Source organism: Cryptomeria japonica, chromosome 3 (assembly GCF_030272615.1).
Source record: "Cryptomeria japonica chromosome 3, Sugi_1.0, whole genome shotgun sequence".
Classification (NCBI taxonomy): Eukaryota; Viridiplantae; Streptophyta; class Pinopsida; order Cupressales; family Cupressaceae; genus Cryptomeria; species Cryptomeria japonica.
In genome coordinates, this window is record NC_081407.1 from 656,080,258 (window position 1) to 656,105,879 (window position 25,622).

The window sequence follows — 25,622 nt, forward strand, 5'->3', positions numbered from 1 at the left end:
TCTCCCTAGGCCTAAAACATTGTCTTGTCCTCAAGGAAAGACTTTGTAACCGTTTGTATCATTTATCATTAGCTTCTTTCCATGGTTCTTGCTTAGTAGCAACCCTCTTTGTTTTTGTGACAAGTTTCCATTGTAGTCTATCACCATATAATCATATTCTTTGCTTCTTTTCAGTAGTACCCACCTGCATGCTCTAATTCTACTCAAACATTTAACTTTTTCTTGATTGATATCATTTTCTACATATGAATATTTATGCTTGTACAACCTTTTAAACATATATGCCGTCTTTTTCCAATTCGATACATTAATCCATCTACAATTCATTTCCAAAAGGGTATTAATTGGATATATAGGTCTAGAAATGACCCAATGATATTTGTGGTGTCTCACAACCCTCTATCCCGCCAACAATCAAATTCAACGAGTTTGACCAAACTTGCCAAGTACTTGGGTTCCATGTCTTTGGGACTTATTTCATCCTTCCCGCTTCAAGATTCACCAATTCTAAGTGAATTTTAGCAAGTCTTTTATCTTTGGTTGTAGCCATCTAGAAACCACAACATTGGCTTCCACAGAGTGTCACTCTCATGAAACCACAAGCGTTCCTATTATGAAACCACACATCATTAAACATGGTCTTACCATTATGGGACTAAAACCATCCACCTCTAATGGCACCATTACATTCCCCTAACTATGAGAAATAAAGAAAAAGTGATGTTCAATTCTAGGAGTATATGACAAATTTATAGGACAATAGTGTCAGGCCAAGTTTGACTCCAACATGATATGAAAGAGAAAAAGCCAAAATCTATAGGAATGTTCTTGACACCTTAGCATTTCTCTGAATAAATTAGGCAAAATATAAATAATAATAGTCAACTACAAGTCCATGTGACCAAGTTATGGTGTTCACAAGTTTCAAGTCTTCGGCAAGGTGTCCCCAAGATTGTTCATCATGAGATGATAAAAACATATCATTTTTTTCAAAATATAGCAAAGTGTTCTCCAACATGATGTTGCCATCAAAGGTCCTTAAAAATACCTGAACTCGTAAGATTAAATTGATATGCAAATAGTGCTCTTGCATCAAATATTTTAGACTTGTTCAGCAATGGGGAATTTTGAGTTCCAGTAAGTAACAAAATTGAAAGCATAGTGCATCACATTTAAACAAAAGCCTGACAGTAGATTGATTTCCCATGAAGAAAAGAAGATATTAAGTAGACTTGGTAGGCCTGAAATGCTTAACCCAACTCCATATAAACCAATTAATAATTACAAAAACTAACTAATCACCATACTTTGCAATAAAACATTAATAGCTGGATGGGAGTGGCTTGGAGCTAACCTGGATTTATATTTTTTATTCTAAATTGAAATGAGGACTGAAAATAAACAATATACAACTTCATCCGAGAGGGAGCCACTTAATTCTTTCCAAAGTTTTTGGCGGAGGAGAAACTAAATCGCATATACACATTCAAATTGGAGGCAAATCATGCCAATTTTGAGGAGACATTCTCAAAAATTATCTCTTTACAAACTTGTGATCACCTTCTCTGCTCTATAATTTCAATGCATCAACTAAATTACATGGACAAGCATAAATGTGCGTGCACACATACACAGATTACACCAATGCTCATGAGTGATCAAATAGGACAGAAGGGCTTGATACAATAAATTATAACCACACCCACTCACTCTTACGTAATTATAAACATATTCATCAATTGACTACAAAACATGAACAACTAGCTATACCTGTCTGAAGTAGGGTTTCAAAATCTTACTTCATATCCTTAGGATTGAAGCCCCAACAACAAATGGCCAACGGAGAGGGAAAGTATATCTAACTTATTTAAAACAGGTCATGAGAAGTCTCCTCTCCTTTCCTTCCATCCTTTCTCTTCCTTAATGCAGCACTCAATTGCTGCTCAAGCTGCAAAACAGAACTCATTGAAAATTTGTTGTATGCATACAAGATGAAATTCACTAAACTGCATTAATGAAAGAATAGTTCAAGTGAGCTTTAAAACAACTATTTGCTAACGCTGTGATGTGCATCCAAGAGAAATTCAACCTTAATATTTCTGATCTTCAATCTTTTCAACTCATCACTGAGATTCACAACCCTGAAAAAAACAATAAACATGTTCATATTTGTCAAGATCTTAAACATTAACATTTAAAATTTTCTCTGCATCTTGGCATTTCTTGATCTACCTGTGTTCCAACTCAGCTATCTGCTGTAGAAGTTCATGCTCTCGATCTGAAGATGTTCCCCCCTGTTTCAAATATTAGCAGCTTAAAACATGGTCTTTTGCATGCTGTGTATCGGACGAATAGAAATCTTCAGAAATAAGAAGTTTTGAATGTAGGTTAATTATGATTTTCAACATGTTGCAAGTCTTCAAAATCTCGTATAGGTTAGCCAAATAGAAACTACATTGGAAATGTCTGCAGAGGATTAAAGCTATAAAGAATGAGTTACACAAAATGAAAAATAATATAAAAACAAAAACCTATAATAGAGGATATGTGCAAAGAAAATTAATTCATGAACTTGTTTAATGGACTCAAACTAGGATACGCCAACATCATGACTGGCAGATGTAGAAAATAAATGGAAAGATACTGAAGAATGCTGCAATTGCCTAACATTATGCATGGATAAATGTATACTGAACCAGATGTACCAAGCAAGCCTTCTATTTTATGAGTATAAACACTCAAAAATGTTAAGGTTAATCCACATTGGAATTGAACTGAAAAACATAAAGAAAACTGATATCAAATCCCACCATAAAACCTAAATATCAGAGTTAAAATCAAATCAGCCCATTACTAGACAAAAAATTGTTTTGCAATCAACAAAAGCTTTCAAACTTCTGATCATAACGAGGTAGTCTAGGGTCCAAGGATAAACTTGGACAACACGTTAAAATGCCCGAAATTAGACATGCCTAAGGGAAACAGTAAGCATAATTGTAATTGATGAATCGTTGATGAATGGAGAGCAAAATATTGTAATAAAATGCACAATACTAATAGAGAAGATAATATCTACAATTTAATTATATTGTATTAATGTAAATCTAAACTCAATACATGAATTGATTATATATCCTACAGCTTTGTATTATGCCATCCAGAGTGCAATAGCAAGGACGTATTGGACTTGTATGCTATTGTCAAAAATACCTAATGTGAGATTTGTTGATTACCATTAATGGGCGGGCAGGCTGTCTGTGTGAAGGTTATGATGCCAAGCTGTATGTTGATATTTCCACTTGTGAGGGGGAATGACTATGAATATCCCTCCACAATCTGCCATACTCTTCCATACAAGGTGTATGTGAAGATGTGAAGAACATGAGGATGCTGAAGCAGTCATATCATAGTTGAAACACTCACTCAACTTGTGAGTATTCATGTATCAATTAGGGCTGGCAACTTACATAAAAACTTGCACGCAAGTTATTGGCCAAAAACCAAAATCAGCAGAAAAACTCAGCCAGTGCTGCATAAAGTTGTCCACTCCCAAAAACACCTCATTTTGCACGGTTTTTCAAATTTGCTTTTACAAGAACTAGCATCAGATCATTGCACCTGTTTGCAAGCATTTTGGAAGTAGTATTGGATAAGACTGCTGAGTTTATCAACTCTGATTTAGCTGCATTTGACATGTAATACTTTTTTTCAGTTTTGTTTTTCTTGATGCCTTCATTCTAATTTCTAGTGCTAGGAATCAGTTTACTATTTTATTTTTTATTTTGACTTAGTTTGTAGTACTTTATAAGGTTTTGTTTTAATTTATTCTATTTTTCCCCTTTTGCTAGGGTTTATTTCCATTTTTCTGAAAACAAAATGGCATCTGCAAGTGGGAGAGGTGGCAGCAAACCTAAGGATACTCTTGTAAATTGAGTATTGTAATGTCAAAAATTGCATACTCTTGCAATTTCATGTTGTATCTTGTGCCCACTCTAGCATGTTAGCTGGCATTATTTTGATGCCAAAGTGTTAGCACCTTTTGATTGTATTTTTCCTTGTCCTTTTTTTTTTCTCTAATTTCTAAGCCTTTGTTTGGTCCAAATTGTCTGGACAGGAGCATTACACATGGATGTCCGCATGACACACCAGCATCCTGTGACAATTCATGATTTTGTGACCATTTCCAAGCATTTCTTTTCCCTGCCACAGTTTGCACTTGGAAGATATCTGTCTCAACTAGATCGGAACATCTATCCACCCTTGGTTCCTCTCTTTGACCTCTTTCAAACATTCATTCTCTCAATTCTATCACTTCAAAAAAAAAACTATTCTCAAGCTCTTCATTGGCCAACCGTGAACATCTCGATTGTTGTAAAGCTCTTTTTATTTGCATTCTCTGTATGTGAGGATTCTCATTGTGCTTGTTGCATTTGCGGAGATGTGGTAGCCACTTCAACAAACCAACGTTGTCCCTCTTGGCTGCTTTAAGTTTTGGAGGTGATACTTGCTCCAATCTCTTCTATTGTCTCATTGCTTTCTTTATTGTATCCTGAGACTTGGTAGCATCTTAGCATCTAGGATTATTTGCATTGTCAGTCTAACTTTTTAGTATTCTGCTTAGCTATTCATTTGTCATATTTATTTTCAAATATCATCAAAAAACTAAGCTGCTGTAGAGGTAAAAATACTAACACAGGAATTCAACCTGAAGGCAAATCCCCAAACAGCCACCAAAACATTTCTTTACTTCTCGTGTTGTAGGTTCCATTGCAGATGCATGTCTTGAAGAATATTTTTACAAATTTATGACTTTTTAAATGTTCGGAAAATTTGTCGGGTTTTTTCCCCTCGAGTTTTTGCCAAGTCCAAGTTTTTGAATTTTTTTGAGTCTGATGAGTTATCCCCAAGTCTGATATTTTTTACTATAGTTTGTAACCCTGATGTGAAAGTTTGTCTTTCCCAGCCCTTCTGATTCAAGTGGTTATGGGTGTGTTGGAGACAATTGAAACGAGTTGTTAAGAGGCAATTCTGAATGGTAAACTTGAAAGTTCAATAACTTTTCAACTGTACCTCAAATTTCAGCACTTCAAAGTAAATTGGAACTATAAAACAAACTCTATGCAGTTCTACCCCTAGCCAGCCATTAAGGTTGAGAAGAAAGGCAAAGAAAGATGGAATAAAAAAATCACCAACTTATGCAGAGATAGAATAATGTCCTGTACAGAAAGAAACTGCTCAAAAATGTAAAAACAAATTAAATCAGATTTTTGAAATTCTAGCTGTACAGTCCATAAAATTCCATAAAATCTAATGCAAATCTGTTGTCCAGCAATGCCGCACTCAAAATATCAGAATTCCCAAACCCACAAAAAATATGCTGTGAAATTTATGATGATTTCTTCATTGTTATAATTCTTGCGATTTTGATATTAACTGAATTTACATGACTAATCCTTCAGAATTTGACCATACAATTCCTTTTCTACATCTCTCCTTGTCTTCCTAAAAATCTTTATACCTGCAGATCTGATCACTGATTCCAAGAGAGAGAACCAAAAGCAAACAAAGAAAGGAGAAAACTCTGAAAACGGAGAGAGAAAAGTTTGCTGTACCTTTTTCATTAAGAAATGAAATGGATGAATACTTAAAGTGAGAGAAATAACCAAATGTCAACTAATTTTTGATTACAAAGCTATGTTACCCTGAGTTTCCAGGACAGATTTCTTTTTGGCCATTATTGGAGACAGAGGGGATGGCAAATGGGACAGCTATATAAAAAATAGGGAAAATTTAAAATATATAGGGAAATCCCAAATATATTCATATGATAACAATGTAGCATTGATAAATCTACGATTTAAATCATTCATCATATACATTATACATAGCAATTGAGTTGAAAATTTAATTCATTGAATCTGGAATCACTGTCAATATGCATGTTATTATATGAATATCAAAATGCCCAAAGGCTGCAAGTTTAAACAAAATGATATACCAATCAACAAAGTTAGTTTTGTCTGTATTTTTCATGTGTACATGGCTCTTCTGAGTCTTCCAAGCAAATCAGTTTCCCTGGGACCTATACATGAAATTCAATTCAAAATGGATAGTCTGTAGTGGAACGATAAAGATCTCGACGTGTGTTTGAAAACTTAAAATCATGAACCTTCTGATTAGAAGCAAGGAAGAACCACCTTTCTTCTAAACAAAATGATCAAACTCGTAATTCATTAGACCTATTAGACAAGTTTCAGCAGAATATCTTAAGTGAAAGAGTCTTGGTTGTTTTTTGCAATATTGATCAAACAAACCATTAGGGGGAGCCAACTTTGAATCAAAAGAAGAGATTTGACCTTGTATTGAAAAAAATTCCATCTCTTCTAAAAAGAAATCAGCTATGCTTGACTATATTCCCCACTCCAGAAAAATAAACCGAGAAACTATTAACAGTTCAGCAAGTCAAAGAATAAGATTCAGGTGCCAGTCAGTAAAGCCAGATTAAAAATGTCAAATTGAGCCAATTTTCAGCCAAGTTGAGCTGAGTTTTTTAGAATTAGGCAGCTGGGCAAGTTTTTAAGTGCAGATTGGGGGGGACGGACAGCCGTCCCTGGGACGCTCAGGGAACGTCTGAGACGTCCCTGTCTGTCCCCAAGATGGCTGGCCATCCCCCCATTTTCCTCTGCCATCCCCCCCAACAGGAAATATTTCCGCGAATTTTTTTGGTTTTGGAAAGTGCAAGGAAACATCCCCTGCCGTCACCTCGTCCCCAGACAAGTCTCTGTTTCCAAAATGGCTAGAATTTTGCCGGCAACGCGTCCCCGGGTTTCACTGTTACAAAGTAATTAATACATCCTTCCCTATTACTATTTACAGAACACAATGTTAATTTTTTCACATTGGCATGTTTTCTTGTTTGTAAATGCATTTTATAAAGCACCTGACTTACAGTTATGACAGTTATATTAAATATTCTAACAAAGATCGGCCATCTTTCTGGCCCAAATTCTGCTCCAAAGGGCCCTGAAATTGTCCTGAAAAGTTGTCACATAGATTAAAAATTTAAAAGGTGAAGGGAATATGTAGCTACAGTTCATGTTTATAAGGGATTAAGACACAGAGTAAAAATTAGCACTAGATTTCTCACATCTATTGTCCCTTACCTATTTTTTTTTAACCTCATACCATAGGTATCATAGTTATTGACTTTTCAATGCTAGACCACATGTCTGGGATAAAACACTGCAGTAGTTTTGTGGCCTATATAGAAACTTAAGCCACATATTAGTCAATTACCAATTTGAAGTTGCTAATGATAGCCAACACTTGGAAGCTAGACATGGAATTGATCCAAAAAATTAACAAAGGCTAACATTTCTGAACCCAGTGAAATCATTAATACAGCCGCTTAGCACTTCCAAGTTGCAACAGTGCTGATGTGTCTGTGTTTTTTATGCACAATCAAACATAGAATAAAATACCAAAAGTATTATATCCTCTCTTGATCAAAATCTTCTTGGATGCTAAATTGAATGATCAACAAAGACGACTCCAAGGTTTCTATAGTCAGGTCATGACATGTGGATAGCTCGATTGGTTGATGTGATTGCTAGTAATCCAAAGGGACTTGCATTGAATACTTGAATGTTGAAGGTTTGATGTTGCTGGAAATGAGATTCTAACTACTTGCTTGGAAAATGAAATGGCAAAACAGATAGGGTTCGAGGAGTCTATTCTAATCCTAAGAATGTAGGAATGATGGACAATTTTTGGTGAAACTCAACTAAGCCTTGCTTTGACATGCAAAGCAACAACTCTACAAAGCTTAGTGCAATCTTCTAAGGAAAGCAAAATGATGTTCAAATTACTATTAACAACAAGGATACCATCAAAGCAATGCATATCAAAGTGTGAATAGCAATTGAAGTTAAGCTCATTTAAGGATTCCAATTGACCACACAAGGCAAACTTACAATGAGCAAATTGCTAGTGGTATGGATATACGACTTTTACCATTGATCATGCACAAAGTTCTTTCATTCATCTAATTATCATTAGCTAACGTGAAGTTCCAACAAGAAACCATGCTATTGTATAAGAAACAACACATTCCACCATAACTTCAATGAAAAGGAAGTTTATTTACAACTTTGGCTACAATTTCTGCCTTCTCTTCCTATTCTACTCTAGCTGCTATCTGCTACTAAACTATTCTTGAACTACTAACTATTGTAGAACACTATTAACTATTAACCTGCTATTAACCCTTTACAAATGAGAAAATTGAGCCTTATATAGAGAGCTCCTTACAATTCTAAGGCTCTGTAATGTCCCCTATTAGGGTCCCAAAGATTTTTTTGTGCCTAAATTCTTAAATTGCCAGCGGCTTCTTATTTTGGTACTTGGTGTTAGCAATTTTCTAAGATTTATATTGCCAGACAGGGTTCAGAAATAGAATGACTGTTGTTTTAGATCTACAGTGTCATCTAAATGGAGTACTGTAATATAATAGATATAATCCATAAGTCTAGATGGATATTAATCTTATAGATATACCACTATGATATCTGACTTGGTTGGAGTTTCTGAGATTAACGACTTGACATTTATCACAGCAATTATAACTTCAAGTGAGTAGCGAGTATTACTACTGGTCTGCTAGTATTTAAATATAACTGTCTATTGTTCTGGAGGTGAGACAGTCATGGGCTGTTACCAGTTATCTCTTCGAATATATGCGAAATATCTGTTATTGATCGATCTGATTCTGTTCTTCCCTAAGTGACATAATGGATGCAAATATATATGTTTAATCAACCGATTGGTTGTCTCTTGGAGTATAGAGACACATTCATTGGTTATGTCATAATCGCATCTCTTCAATATATTACTGATTATTGTGATCCTTAATGAATTGATTTGCTTCCTTAATCATGCTTGATGTCGTTCTTATATCGATATAGTATGGAGATCAATAATTAATAGTTCGATGATATTAACGTTATCGACTTCATCATTCATAGTGGAACTGTAGATGGATTGGATATGAGATATCATAGATCTGACTAAAGAGGTTCATTCATATGGATGATAATTAATTGCCATGTGATGTTCCCTTATCGATGTGGCAGAGGTCAATGTGCCTTTCAACAGGAAGGATTGTTTTGGCGATTACCAACATTAACGTCAGTAACATTGAATACTACCCAAAAAATTCTATTTGCGTCCATATACTCAGGACGAAATACCCACACAACAGCGGAAGATTAATGGGCCTCAAGTCTAGCACTTGAATACGATTCATATTTCCACTAATTATAATATATATAATCTGATTTATTTAGATTGCTATTCTCAGTCGATAGATGACAGCTATTCTCTCCGTAGTTAAATTGGTAATCTTTATTTTAGGGATTTTATTTATATCAAAAATTATATTTATTATTAATAATTTATTGATATTACTTATATTATTATATGATAAATATGAAATTAATATATTAAATCTTGCTTATTATTTATTAAGATTTAGTTCATTCTATTTATTTATTTGGTTATGTATATATATATATATATTTAATTATATTATTATTTATTGTTAAATTCTATTAGAGAGGGCATCACATGGGGGACATCACAGGCTCAGACCAATTTGAAATCAGTGGCCGAGATTTTACAATAAAACCCTAATTAGGGTTTGTTACTACAAACTTCCTTTTGGTCAATAAGATCATTACAATAAATTGGACGCATGTCCATCTTGATTTCTAACCAATGAGAGAATAGGTTAGATACATAAAATAGTATTTGATGAGGCACCATGTGCCACTTGCTCCACCATGAGATGAATCAAGTTCATTGAACTTGGACTTGTTGATGTGGAAGTAGATTGATTGGCTTGAATGTGAATAGGACGCCACATCAACCTCTTCTGAAACTATCTACATTCCTTGATCACGTTCACTCTTCTTTACTCTAACTTGGAAATTTTCCTCCTTGTGATGCATTCACAATCTCAACCTTTGAATCATGAAGTATTTCCTTCCTTAACCTTCTTTGATCTTGAAAAGTAGACTTTGATCCTTTGGAATCCATGTGATGTATATCCTTCGTCATGCATCTTTGAGGTATCTTCTATCATGTTGATGACCTTGATGTTGAAATGTGAAGCATGTGCTTCCCTTGGAACGTTGAGCTAGATCTCAATGTGTGGATCTCCTTGTTGACTTGACTTAAAGGTGTTGATGTTGTAATACTCTCTATCTCTACACTTTCAAGCTTTCAGCCTTCTCCAAGTTGCCTTGATTCGTAGTGGTATCTTCTCTGACAAGAAACTGTACGAAGCTAGAAGTTAGAACATTTGAAGGATGATTTAAAACTTAATTTCAAAAAATATTCCTAAGTTCTGATTTCTTCTTGTGAATACAAATGCTTTCAGATTTACAAAATCAAAACTTAGAATCACTTATGTTAAATCTTGGAAAATAACATGATAGTTCATTCAATTTGCATTTCAAAACCCAAATTTTGTGAACCTAGAAGTCTGATTATTACTAAGAAAATCTGAGATATATCTCTCTTTCTTAACTCCTGGAAAAATTGATGAGGCTTTACAATTCAATCTCTGAGATAGATGTGTCTTTAATCAGCACTCACAATGTGAGACAATTTAGGCTTTGGTCTTTGACCAGCCTTTTGATTCTTCTTTCCCACGAGTTGATGTTTGAAGATCTTTCTCTCCAGCTGTATTACCTGAGTCTTCCTCTCGATGAAGATCCAAAACAACTTTGATTGATTGAGGTTGGTGGGTTCTTCTTTTTACCTTAGGCAAAGTCGATAATATTTCTTGAAGCGATTTTGACCTTGCTTTCAACTTCACCTATCAAAACTTGAAGCAAATTTGATTGTATTCTAACCTCTACTCCTGCAGGTTGCGAATGTGAATCTGATTGTGAATTTGAATGAATGAACAATGCTTTAACTCTCAATAGTCGCACATTTTCAAGGCTTAACTAGGATGGCCAACTTGGTTTTAAAAAAGAACATTTTATTGCCTTTTGAAAATATGCCAAGGGTCATTGTGTTTATTTTTTCCAGCCGACTTAGCAAGTTCATAAACCATTTTATTTTTCATCGACTTAAATCGCTTCCCTTGTAGCACTCAGCGAACTTTCATCTTCCAGCTTTCATTTTTCCAGCTTCTTGCCTCTTTGATACCAAGTTCGATATATGTATTCTTGCGAATCGTTTGTGTTTTGAAATTCATCTCTCCCAACATCTAGCTTTCATCTTTCCATCTTCTTAATTTTGACCTCTTCAAATTCACTTCATCCAACCTACTTCGCTTCATGTTTGATTTCCAATCAGGTTGGTTTCAACTTAGGTTCTTGTGAATCTCACTCCTTTAAACTTCGCCATTTTCACTGCTAATGAAATGAGGTTCGATGTATGTGTCTCTTCATTGATTTGGAAGTTGCAACGTCTACCTTATATCTTGACTTGTATTATGGGGCAAATTTTTTTCTTCTAAGGTTAGAAGTTAACTTGTACCTTCTTTGCTTGCCCTTCTCATGAACTTAGGTTGATTCGCACCTTTTCATCTTCTTAGGAAGATTGACTTCCTATCAACTTAAGTTGATGTGCACCTCTTTTCATCTTCTTAGGAAGATCGACTTCCTATCAACTTAAGTTGGTGTGCACCTCTTCTTATCAACTTAAGTTGATCTGTACTTTCTTTCTCATCTTTAAGGGTTGAACTTGACTTAGACAAATTTCACTTTCTCATCTTTAAGGGTGGAACTTGACTTAGACAAATTTCACTTCCTATCAATTTAAGTTGATGTGTTCTTCTTTCTCATCATTGAGAGTTGAAATCGAATAAGCAAATTTCAATTCCAACCAACCTAAGTTGGCGTGCAGGCGACCTCATAATACTTGTTCACTTCCTGCCAACCTAAGTTCATCTGTAGGGGACTTCCTATCATCCTAAGTTTAAAAGCTCTTCACCTTGATTAATCCTTCAAACTTGATGGTTTCACCCTCTAGATTTGATCAACTTCAGTTTGAAGATCTATCTTTTAATTCACAAGGAAAACATAGCCTTTTTAAAATCGACCCTTCTTATGAACTTATTAGGTTGATTGGGATTTTACTCTTCATTTGCACAAGCAATTGTGCTTGATCAGATTTTGATCACTTTGTCAATCCTAGAGAAATCGGCCTTGATGATCTCATTTGTTTTGTTCTGATCTTTGATCTTGATTGCTGGATTTGTCTCTCAATCTACACTGAATTATACTGTTTGATGTTTGAAATGAATGACTTATCCTCCCCTTCCTAACTTTCCATCCTTCTATCAAACCTAAAAAGAAAAAAAAAGATATTTTGCATCAATAAATTGGGATTGAAAACAATTTTCTGCAAAAATCAAGCTTCCTACTACCCATTCAAATACAGAAATGGATTTCTAAGGCTGGACATGATGATACTGATCGAATTATAGACAGGATATATCTGAAAAATTTGCCAATGTTAGATCTGATCTTAAAATCAGAATCAGGTCTGCTTAAATTGTTGATACTTAATATCAAATCAGAACTTGGAAATTCTTATTAATGTCTGATCTTGGCCAAACTTGCTGCTGTTGTTGCTACATGTCTGATAATGTAATGGAATTCCTTAAAGATCTGCCCCTTTTGCCTTCAAAAGACTGGATAACAATGTCTTTAAATTAAACCTTAGACCTTTCAAGTCAAAACAGCACCTTGATGAAGCGTTTGATCAATGTGACGACCAAAATCCTATTGCCAAAATCACTGATCTTTATCACTAAAACCGCTTCCTTAATGTCTGATCAGAATTGCTTATTGAATGATATTAAAATGATGTGAAACACTTTCTTTATATGGGCGCTGGACGTTAAGGGCCACCATTTTTCACTCTATCCTCATTTAAGTGACACATCTTTACTCAAAGGCCAGCTTCCTTATTCCCTTAGTGCCACACCTTGCCTTTGTTTGATCATGGCATGTGCTGGGGATATTAGGGGTTAAAAGAAATGGTGAGGCAGATGCTCCTTTTTTCTTTGAAATGCCTTAAAAACTTTTCTTCCATCTTAGAGTTTGGTGGGGCCCAAGCAATGATGTGGTAGAGAGGGAGAAGAATGTGAGGTGAAGTGAAGAGTGGTAAGGAAAAGTGCCACGTAAAGAAGAGAAGTGGAGGATGTTGGGGAATGTGAGAAATAAGGGATATGCATGTGGGGGATGTAGGGAAGGGTAGGATATAACGTGGGGTAAGGTAGATGGAGGATGTGGGGGGTATAAGGGGTAACGAAGGGAGTTAAGATATGCTGGGGAGTGAAGTGGGGTGGGAGGTATAAGGGGTAGTGGAAGGGTAGCATGGGATAGGGTTTAGGCTAAGGGAAGGAAGGTGGGTTAGGATAGGATAAGGGTTGGGGGGGTGAGATATAGGTTAGAAAATGTAGGGAATGGAGGGTATGAGAGGTAGAAGAAAGGTAGGGTGTAGGGATGAAGATTAGAGTAAGGTAGGGTGTATGGAAGGAGAGGTTTAGGGAAGGGAGGTTAGGAAATGGAAGGTGATGAGAGTGAAAGGTAGGAAGTAGAAGGTGCGGGTGAGGAGATGGAGGTGAAAAGTAGATGGAGGGTACTATTGATGTGTTTTTTATGCACATGCAAACACAGAATAAAATACCCAAAGTATTTTATCCTCTCTTGAACAAAGTTTCTCAAATGCTGAAGATTTGCACAAGGATCACTTGAGATAACTCCAAGAATCTGTGATGTCGGGTCATGACGTGTGGTCGTTGTGATTGTTGTTTCATCAAGGGGCCTTTTGCATGGAGAGACTTATGAAGTACTTTGCGGATGATATGCAATGAAGTTATTTCCTACTACGAGATGTTTATTAAAAAAATTACAAAAGATGAGGGTTGAGAGGTTCTAAGCTATCCTAGGAATGAATGGATGAAGGACAATTTTAGTGAAACTCTACTAGTCTTAGCATTGCCATACAAGAATAACTCCACCAAAACTAGTGCAATCTTCTACGGAACTTTGAAGATTTTCAAATCGCTACTAAGTATAGACACCATCACTTGAATGCATATCCATGATTAAGGAACAATTGAACTTGAGTGATTTTAATGACTCCAGTTAACCACACAAGGCACACTTACAATCAGCAAGATGCTAGTGGTATGGATTACGAGCTTCACAGCGAATCAAGTACAACATTCCTTCATTCAATCTAAACACTTAAACTAATATCGAAGATTGACTTGAGAGGATGAAAAACCATGCAAGAAGCTTCAAGGATTGAATAGAAACACCATAACTTCAATGCTTTATTAATCCAAAAGCAAAATAACAACAATTCTTCAAGTCCTCTAATCACTTTTGAACTCTAATGTCTAATATCTCTAATCTCTCTAGCTTCTCTATTACTTCTAACTGATCTATTCTTTATTACAAATAAAACGAGTGGAGTTTATATATCACTCCCAAATACAATGAAGGGCCAAGATCAAATGAAGATCAAGAGCCAAGATTTTGCCAACTAAACACTAATTAGGGTTTGATACAAATGAAACCCTATTTAGATAAACATTATCATGAAATCAACCAATGAGAAAATAACATGTGCTAGCACAGAAATCAAGGAAGCATCCTCCAATGAGAAAATGAATTGCCAAGTAGGATCATAACAAACTATCTTCTAGAGTCTTGTTTCCTTTCTCTCTTTCGCTTTTGGCATATTCAATGAATCTAGTCGTTATGCCCTCTATCTCAGTCATCGGAACTTCTAGTAGAGACTTCAACTATTCCTCCATGTGCATGACTTCATCGAAGGCTTTGACGATAGCATTCTCCCATTCAGGTTTGAGCTCTTGTGTCTTGCTGGCTAATACTACGAGTTTAAGCATATCATCCAATTGCCTTTTGGTGATCATTCCATCAGTCCCATGAAAGATAACTCTTACTCTCTCCAATTCTCTAATTTCTATAATCATCCCAAGATCAAACTTCCTCTCCAAGACGATCTGTGCTACTTCTATCTTATCATGAATACGATGCATATCATCTTGAATTTGACTTCACCCGTTTCCAATAACTTCAAGAATGATCTTCTTTGTGCAAAGTAGACTACTCCATTGTAGAAAGCTACGCGTAGATCCTTCTCTTCTTATATTACCTCTTGATAAGACTTCCCTGGGTGTTTTCCTTATTACTTGCAAGATTGGAATGATAACATCTCTGGCATGAGCAAATGCTTCAAAGGCTTCTATGAGGACATGAGTTCTTCCAAGGACTTTAATGACTGTGTCAAGTGTCTTCATTATACCCTTCATAAACTTGCTAACCTTGGTATAAGAGTCTTCTATCCATGTGTCCATCAGCTGTGCTGAATTCCTCATCTTCTCCATATGATCGATTGATTCCGCAAGAAGCAAGGGTGGTGGTGTAGCTGTTGGACTCTGCTATCTCAAAGGTTCTTGGAATTGTTGGAAGTAGTTTCTCCACACACTTATCTCCTTCTCTAACCTTTTATTCTTCTCTACTTCTACTCTAAGCATATCATTAACTGCCTTTAAAAAATCATTTGCATCACCTATGGCTTGCTCGGAGGTGAGTGGACCCAAATCAATAGTCTCCATATCATACTCATCTGCTGTGATTTCATCTTCATACTTGTCAACCATTGGAGTAGCTATTTGTAACTTTTGAGAACCCGAATCATCTCTAATCACCTTAGACATCTTTGTAGCTTTCTTTTTCTCGGTGACTTCTGAAGTCCGACTTAGAAGGCTCTCTAAGCCATATGTTGGTTCTTCATCAACCACTATCACTTCTCGGGCTCGCCTTTCCTTAAGCCATTCAGGAATTGAGGATCTCCCTTCTTGAACCTGTATTTCTTCAAGCATCTGCTCATCTCTAGGTGGTGAAGCGGTCTCATCATTGTCTTCTTCTTCATCCCCATCGATCTCTTGAATGTGAGGAGTGAGATCTTCTTGCTCTTGTGATGATTTCTCTTTGCCTTTATCATTATGAACCGTGGATTCCATTGATTCATTTGCTCCTTTACTCAATTCCTTATCTACCCTTTGTTCTTCATGCCTTTCATCCTGATTCAACTCTTCTTCATGCCTGGAAGAAGGATGACTAGAACTCGATTTATGCTTCTTCCTTGATGACTCCTTTTCTCCATGATCATCTTTTCTCTTCGAACCTCTTGAGTGAGATGGTTGAGAAGCACTTCCACTAGCACTTGCATCATCTTCATTATCTTTCCTTGCTTCTCAATGGAATGTCATTGTTATATTTTGCTCTTTCAATTTCTGATGCTAGATGTCTATCTATATGCAAGTGTATTCCAAGACTTGTTTCATTAGCTCCTTCAAATCCGTGACCTCCAAGTCAATCCAATTGATCTTGATCTCCTTGTTCTCTTTGGCATAGGCTGATTGGAGATAGTTGCTGCTATCCTGTACTTGATCAGCAACATTAAACAACTTACACTTCCTGATGAAATCGAGAGGTAGTCTAGAATACATCTTTTTCTTCACTTCAACATCTTGAATGTTCATCCAGTAGTCTTCTAACTGCCACTCGTGTCCATACTTCTTTCTCAAAATTCCTTTTACATTGTCATATGGATCAAAATGATCTCTAGGAGTGAATGGCTTGCGTGAATAGAGGGCTAACTCTCTCTCAGCCTTCTCAGTTGCTTGAAGAGGACATGCTTCAATAGAATCTTCAAGTGAAATAGGAAAAGAGACACTAGTTCTGTGCTTATGCCTATATGCCTTGACGTATGCCACCAATTGTCTCACCACCTCAAGTAGCACTATTCTATCTGTTGGGTAGCGTGGCAACATGTAGGGGGGAGAAGGACATCCTTGAACTCTGATATAAGTGAACTTTGGGAATTGGATGAACCATGCACCATACTGTTAAACCAATGCTTGTGCTTTTGGAGAGAGTCTTTGCTGAAGTCCACCTCGAAGCGACCTCGTGATGTGCATAGTGAATGCATCATTCACTCTCCTATAGTGTTGTTTAGTCGGATGATGAAGCTGTGTATAACACTCATGCACTTTTATTTCTCCCGGTCCTCTTCCGACTATACCCCTATACATCGGTCCAGGATACTCGTAATTTCTTGCGAGAGTATATGACATAGGAGCTCATGTAGAATGTTCTAGTGCGCATCAGCCTTCTTAATTGCAGAGTGATACTATTGCTGATGAGCCTCGCACAATTGATAGCGTTCTTGCCACGAGTGATTGTCTCTATCAGTGTTCCACGGGCATTGGGGACGGCGGCGGGGGGGTGGCGGGGTGGTGGTGCTCATATACTTATGCATATACATATAGTACTTGAAAAACTAGTTTTGAAAAGATGTATAACAGTATAACAGTATAAGAATTAGATTTCAAATGAAACTATAGGAAATACCAAGATTACTTAGATTAGTAATACTAATTGCTAAATGCTAAATAAAATTTGACAAATGAAATTGTCAAATTGGAGATTTCTCATTTCTATCATATGAATATCGAAAAATGAAAACAAAAATACGAATATTTGATGCCATTGCAAAGTCTATAATGATAAAGATGATTACATGATTCATCATTACAATGAGTAGCCAAATACAAATACCGAAATATGTGTAGCAATAGCATTACAAAAGAGACTAGAGTCAAAGACAAAATGACAAAACTCAAAATGTAGCTAATGGAGGTCTCTAATCATCTGCGAACTCCTCACTATTACCGCTGGACTCCTGAAGATCAAGGTCCCTCAAGCTCACACCAACTAGCCCTGCATCTGAAGTGGTAGGATCATCCTCATCAATCTGTGAAGGCTCCTTTGGCTCTACATCCCATCGTGCCGCTGGACTCTCCTTGTACACAAGTGTCTTGCAGTCCATGAGACGCAAAGCACTGTGTACAACCACAAGCTTCTCTACTCTCTTAGAGGTAAGTTTGTTCCTCTTAAGAGAGTGGATGAAGCTATATGTAGATCAATTCCTCTCAGCAGCCGAAGAACTGGAAACCTGGGATAGTAGACGGATGGCTAGAGTGGTGGTCAAAGATTTCGGGCCATGACAATTCCACCATAAAAGTGGGTCCTCCTGTGCCATAGTGTCTATATCCATCTTTGCCGCATCTGAATAGCCTCTAAGAGTGGCAAATCTTCCCCACTCAGTGCGCATTGTGCCGACATCTCTGGAATCAAACATCTTCTCTATGCACCTAAAGAAACCCACCTTCACCTCATCATCCTGAATCGGTGCCAGTCTACGCGGTCTAGCCTTGTACCACTTAGGATTCAAGGCAAAGGCAACCATATGCAAAGGAGTGTTCAACTTGTCCCATCTATGCTGAATGATAGGCTGGATTTGCTCATTGTAGAATGCTAAAGAGGGGTCCTTCACTTGCACAACAACCCTCATCTGGTCAAGCATAGAGTCAATGCACTCATACACCTCTCCAAGGTTAGGTGCATCCCCATCCCATATCTGATCACTTGGAATACTGGAGAAATGATGGAGACAATGTATTTCACATCAGTCCAAAACACATCACTCTTCACTATCTCCTTCACCCTTCTCCCTTGCTCTTTCTTGGCCTCAGCCCACCTATTCCACTCATTAGTCATAACCATGAGTTGCAATGCCTCTTGCAACTCAATCATTCTCTCCAAGAGAATGAAATAGGATGCATATCTAGTCTCAACTGGTTTCAAGAACTTCTTCGCCAAGGTCCTGAAGAGTGCATGTGAAGTGTGGTGGTTGCAGATAAACATCTGCACATCTCTCGCATCGGTGACCACTCCTCTAATCCAGTCTATCTTCCCCATGTCCTTGAGTGCATTGTTCATGGCATGCACACAACATGGGGTTCACCAAATGTGTCTATAGGCTGCCTCAACGAGTCTCCCTGCTGCTCTACACACATGGGCTGCATCTGTCACTACTTGGACCACATTTTGTGGCCCAACCTCCTCAATAGCCTCCCTGAGGACCTGAAACTGGAAACCAACATTTTTACGATGCCCTGTACAATCAACTGCTCTAAGGAAGTATGGGCCCTTTGCACATGTGACCATGACGTTGATGAGTGGACGATGGCTAATGTTCGTCCACCCATCCATAACTATGCTGCACCCCAATGCCACCCAACATGCCTTCATCTTCTCCATCAAAATATTGATCTTGGAATAGCATTTATCCAACATCGAGGTCCTCATTTTCGTCTCCCCTAGTGGCACATAAGATGGTCCTCCCTTGGCCACCATAGCCATCATCTCCCTATAATAAGGAGACCGTGTAACATAAAATGGAATACCATTGGCAAAGAAGAACTTGCCAATGGATTCATCTATCTCATCTCTAAGCTGCACATTAAACATATCAGCAATGGGGTTGCTCTGTGGTGTCTGCAACCTACGTTTCCCAGCCCTAGCGGCAGTAGAAGTGGAAGTGGATGGAGATCCAAACATCACTCCTCGTTTGCGAAGCATGAGAAGTATGTGGCACATTTTGGTTGCCCTGAAGTGCTGCCCTAGCAGACAAAGTAGTAGGCATTGAAATATTTGTGTCATCTGGAACCCCTCAAAGCTTGTTAAACTCAATTCTGTACTGTATATTTTTGGCTTCCTCCAAAAACTTACAATGTTTCATGCCTTTTCCTCTCCAAAAGAGAAAGTGTGCATTCACCCTACTCATGCTACCGAACCATTATGTGTTACAAATATTGCACTTCCACTTCCTTGTTCCCCCACTTGAATGTGATGTGCCTTGTACTGATATTCGTGAAGCAAACTGTTTTAGAGGAGACTTAGGATCAAAATGACCCCTAGCATATGGTGCCAACAACTCTGAAGGGCAACCTATACTAGCTGGTGCACTCGCCATAGAACTAGATTGGGCTCCAGGATCAGCCCCATAGTCACCCCCCTCATTTTCAGGTTCATATTCTGAATCATTCTCACTATGAGAATGGATTTCCATGTCATCTTCACTCATGCCTTGGGAGCTCATTGTGAAATTGACACTGCATTTCACAAAATAAAAATAAAAATAAAAGTAAAATCAGCCTAGTTTAACAATATATATTATATTTTTAATGAGATGAATAGGGAAAAATAATCCAAAAATGACATAGAACAATGAAAATCAGAAAATAAAACAAAAAAAAACAAGAAAAAGTTGAAAAACCCTACCTTGTGCTTGAAAAAGCTCTCCAAAATGTAGAAGAATCTTCTTCTTCCTCCTCTTCTTGCTTCTAGCAGCTCCTATCATGCTTACAATCACTTTTCTCACCCCTTCAATCACTCTTCTTCAAGTTTTTCCTCCTATTCAGCTTGCTGGAAAAAAAATCAGTTTTCCAAAATGAGAGTGAAATCTAAAAGAAACATGCTTTTGTGTTGTTTTGGGGGGTAGGGTGGGGCCCACGTCCAATTAGGGTTACCCCTTAACCCCCCCAAAAGGCACATGTTTTTTAAAAATTGCTTTTTCCGGGTGCTTTTGACGTGGGAACGCGAGAGACGCCTGGGCGTCTCTCAAGAGACGAGGAGACGCCCAGACGTCTCCACGTCTCCCTGGGAGACGCAGAGACACGGAGATGTCTCCACGTCCCAGCAGTGGCGAGACGACGGGAGACGTCGCATCCCCGTCGCCCCGTCCCCGAGACGTTTCTGACGGGGGTACGCGCCCAAAAAGGGGGGGGACGCATCCCTGTGGAACACTGGTCTCTATGAAGTAAAACATCCAGTCCTCAAAATATGAAGCCTCAAGTGCACCCACCACACGATGAAGTCTCGGAATTCATTTTTGAAGTCCACTCTATGTAATCTTTTGGGCCATCTGCTCTTACCACCTCTACTCTTTAATAACCAAAACTTGTAGACGATCCTTGAACAAGCTTCTGGATCATTGTCCTAGGTTGACTTAGCTCCTTCCACACTTACGTAGATCATGTCCTTAGGCTCAGGTAGATGAAATGCTTCACTAATTGTTGTCTCCGAGAGATATGCAAGTACTCTTCCATCCTTCGCCACTATCCTTCTTGAGGGAGAATCATAGTGTTGAGCAAATTCAACAATTAACTCATAGCATTGCACCGCAGGAGGGAAGCCAGCTGCACTTATAATTCCTCTATCGATCATCTTCTTTGCTGTAGCAGTAGGCTCGCTTGTGTACAACGGGCTTCGAATCTTCTTGGTGTTGAATTTCCCAAGATTGGTGTCTCCTATTCTGCTCCTATGAGACGTGATCTTGGTTTCTAATGCAGTGCTCCTCGATTCTTCCTTGATGAGTGCTTGACGGTTCACAGTTCCACTAGGTTTAGGTGCTGCCATCTCTCACCTATAAGAGATGTGTAAGTTAGGAGAATGGTGAAAGATATGCAAGATATTAATGTAGTGAAGCTTATTTGCTTATGAGAATGATAGTAAATAACCTACAATATTGCTCTAAATCAATCTTAAATCCAAATGAATCTGAAATTAAATGCTTAATAAGACTAATTTTTCCACCCATTTAAACTTTTAGATGAATTAGCAGTAATAAAAAGATCAATATCTGACTTCAATCAGACCTGTACCTGACCCTCTATCATTCAAAACACAACACTTATCTCTGATCCTCTTGATATTTAACCTTAAATCTGATCAACAAGGTGACTGCTAGTGCTGTAACTGGATAATTTCGCCTTGTGAAAGGTGAATTCACTTGAATTTGTTGTGATGCTAATGAAGTTTGCTATAATTATATCTCCTTCCTGGGCAAATTTGCTGTCTCCTAGGGAATTTCTCTGCTCAATGATGTAATTCGCCTCCTAAATCAGTAGATCTGCACCTTCATGCTTGAATTCGCTTTCATTCTTTGATTGATGTTGCTGTTGGAGGATGAAGTTCGCCCTTGAATCTACAAGCTCAATGTTGAAATTCGCTTATGCTGATGATGAAATTTGCTGATCTCAATGAACTTTACTGCTTGCTGATGAAATTCGCTACTTGGTGATGATATTCGCTGCTTAGAGAGAGGAATTATTTTGATTTGATGTTTAAATGAATGATTTTATCCTTCTTAAATAGGTGCTCGAGGCAAAAGGTTGTGTCTTCTCCTATGAAGGCCAACCTGATTTAGCAAAGAAAATTTGTTATTATCTTTTTAATGCTGGCCGACTTACATCTTCTCATTCAAATTCAAATTTTGTTTTTGGCGCCAAAGTAGTGTTTGATTAATCTTTGAAAGTGCATTCAACAAGGTTCTTATGAAGTTCGCTCCTATTGATGTTCACATGAAGTTCACTCTTAAATCCATGCTCATGAAGTTCGCTCCAATTAGCATGCTCACGAAGTTCGGTTCCAAACCAAGGCACATGAAGTTCACTCCATTTCTCATGCACATGAAGTTAATCTTACATCTCACCTTTCATCATCATCACTCTTTCAAAACATCAAATCGGCTCAAGGTAGTGGTCTTGTAAGCAATCTTGCAAATTCGCCCTCAATTAGGAGCACATGAAGTAGAGTTCGCTCCATAACCTTTGCACTTGAAATTCGCTCTTGAAGGCCAGCACATGGAGTTCGCTCTTGAAGGCAAGCACATGAAGTTAATTTCAAATAAAAAATAAACTTTTCTTCACTCACTCACTTAATTCTAATGCATCATACCATGTTCAACATGAAGTCTTAGGATGAATTTCGCTCTAAGGGAGAGGCACATGAAGTTCGCTCCAAATGCCTTGCACATGAAGTTCGCTCCAAGATGGGTGCACATGAAGTAACCCTCTAACTTGCCCTTCATCATCCCAAATTCAAAATTGTTCTTTTCTAAGCATGTGAAGACGTCAAATCAGCTCAAGGGAATGATCTATAAGCAATTTTGCATCCCATCTTGTGAAAATGGAGCAAATTCACTTCAAGGTTCATGCACATGAAGTGGATTGAAACTCAACACTAAGTGTCTGCTCCCTCACCTTGCTTCATTCCACCCATTCAAGCTTGCCGAAACAAGGTTCATGGAACAACTTCGCCCTCAACTAAGGGCATTTGAAGTGAATTTTGCTCCTGAAGAGGAGCTCTTGAAGTTTTCGCCCTAAACCTCGAACACTTGAAGTTGCCTAAAAATGTACTTTGAGTTGAACCTTAGCTTATGCTTCTATATACTATAAGACCTCAAAACTCACTTTGATTATGACTTCTCCTTCACCTTGAGGGAATAAGAGTGAAATTTTCTCTGAGAGAGGGGAACTTAAAGTATCCCTAACTAGCAGTCTCTCACACTCTTCGATTGAACTCACGATGGACTTTGACTTCTCATGATATCTAGACGCTACAAACTCACTCATTTCACCTGCGAGAGGGAGACATTAGACTAAGAGACTGGGAATTGAGCAAGAAAAAGCGGGTCCCCATTTTGATGGGGCGATGTGTGAAATGGTCACAACAAGTAGGAAGGTAGGTGGGTTAGAAGGTATGGTAAATGAAAGTTGGGAGGTATAAAGGATGGAATAAAAGTAGGTGATGGTGTGAGATGGAAGGAAGGGTGTAGGGACGAAATGTTAGGAAGGTGAGGTGGAGAGGGATGAATGATGGAGAGGTAGTGAAAGGAGATGGGAGGGAAGCGATCAGGCTTGGGCATCCACTGGTAGTGCTGGGAAAGGCAAGTCGGAAGCTTTGGAGGGCAAAGGAAGTGTTGTACCTCACTTCATCCTAAAGGGAGAAACTTGATCAGCTCTTGAGCAACTACAAATAAAAGGCTAATAGCAAAGACTTGACAACTACCAATGGCTAAGCTAAGGCGACTAACCTAGAAAGCGAAAAAGTGGGGGTCCCCATTTGCAATGGGGCGATGTGTGAAAACATCACAACATTGATGAGGATGCTACAGTTACAAAGGCAGGGCTGGTTGGCATTAGTTTGGTGGAGCTTGACCATGTGGAGTCCAGTCATTCCAATGATGAGTTTGGGGATGATTAGAGGCCTCCTTTCACCACATTTTTTTATTTTGAGTCTTGACATCATTGTAATCATCATTACGAAATCTTGAATATAATATAAATCTCGAATTTGACATACTCATTCTTCAAACTTCAATGTTAAATTGTTGATATTTAATGTTCACTTCAACTTTTAGTAGTATTCAAGTACTTTAGTATTTAGTATTTGCTATTATACTAATTTGCCAAAGTTTCATTTGAAAATTCAAAATTGTAATTCTTATAGATCTTTTTATAACTATTTTTTCAAGCATTATATGTATATCAATGCTGCCCCCTTGTTGTCGTCCCCCTGCCATCCCCAAACTTAGGCCCTTGGTCCTCAAAAATTGATTGCTCAAAATAATCAGATGAATTAATAACAAATATACAAGCGTATATAAAGGAATTATAAAACAGTGTTCTAAAAAGAAAGAACCATTAAACTAAAGCTTAAAAAAGCTTAAAATGCTAAATAAAGCTGAAAAGATTAAAACTAAAAAGCAAACTACGCATTCTTATAAAAGAAGCAATAGTTACACTTAAAAGACTAAACAGACTAACGAAGTCGACTAAAAAGCTAAATAGCTAAATAAGTCGACAGCTAAGAATAGAAGATGACCATTATAGAATAAGTATAATATTATTTTAATACCCTCCCTAATGGTCATCGTACTCAATACCCTACAAAAGACACTGTAGGTCTTTTGATCACAAATGCAAAGAACACTTTGTTGCTATGCAGACCCTCCCAAGATTTGCAGAATGCAAATGACCAAGAATACCAAAAGCTATCCAAGCTGATGTTATCCTAACACCTGAATTAGAGATCTAGCACACACGAATTATTGAAGCCTGAAACAATGATTTTGAGGAAAAATCGTCAAACCCTTTTGCAAAAGAGTATTGAGCACTGTTTGCTCCAACAACTCCTAAACAGACTGCAAGATACCACAATTGTAGATGTTCGCCCTAGCAGTGCAACCCAAAACTGACTGCAACAAAGCACGATTTTTGTGGAAAAAACCGTCAGACCCTGAGAACTTCGCGAATCACAAAATCCCACGTGAACTTCGCATATTACAGATGATTTTTGAGTAAAAAATTGTAAAAACCAACAAACAATTTTTGAGGAAAAAATCATGAAAACCTAAAAATTATTTTTTAAGGGAAAAAAAATTATAAAACCCAGAATAGGAAAACCTTAAAATAATTTTTTTTTAAGGGACAAATTATAAAACCCGAAAATAATTTTTAAGGAAAAAATTATTAAAACTCAAAATTATTTTTTTATTTTTTTTGGGAAAAAATATAAAACCTTCCAAAATATTGTTTTTTAGAGAGAAAAATTATAAAAAACCCAGAAAGCCATTCTAGCCCAAACTACATCCACAAGCAGCACCAGGACACGAACATAAAATCGTGTAGTAAGAGGTCACGTTGCTCGTCAGAAAAAAACGCGTTAAAAAACACGTCGTTGGAAAAATCGCGGCGAACACACAAAGATGTTGCAAAAAAAAAACAAATGAAGATCAAATATCATTGAATCCGTTGCGCCTCGGGAAAAAAATAAAAATCGTGGCCTAAAAAATCGTCGTGCGAAAAACAA

The 25,622-nt window shown here is 37.5% G+C and overlaps 1 protein-coding gene across 1 annotated transcript in view; it reads right to left on the reverse strand.

The window, feature by feature from the left end:
* Positions 1-1,333: 1,333 nt before the first annotated feature.
* The window catches only part of LOC131033809 (serine/threonine-protein kinase BLUS1), a 191,948-nt gene continuing 167,659 nt past the window's right edge, over positions 1,334-25,622 (reverse strand). The window contains exons 20-22 of the mRNA XM_057965094.2: positions 2,233-2,294; positions 2,090-2,141; positions 1,334-1,948 (exon numbers count right to left, since the gene is read on the reverse strand). Of these exons, the coding sequence (XP_057821077.2) occupies positions 1,868-1,948; positions 2,090-2,141; positions 2,233-2,294 (195 nt within the window). The 3' untranslated portion in view covers positions 1,334-1,867. The remainder of the gene's footprint in view (positions 1,949-2,089; positions 2,142-2,232; positions 2,295-25,622) is intronic.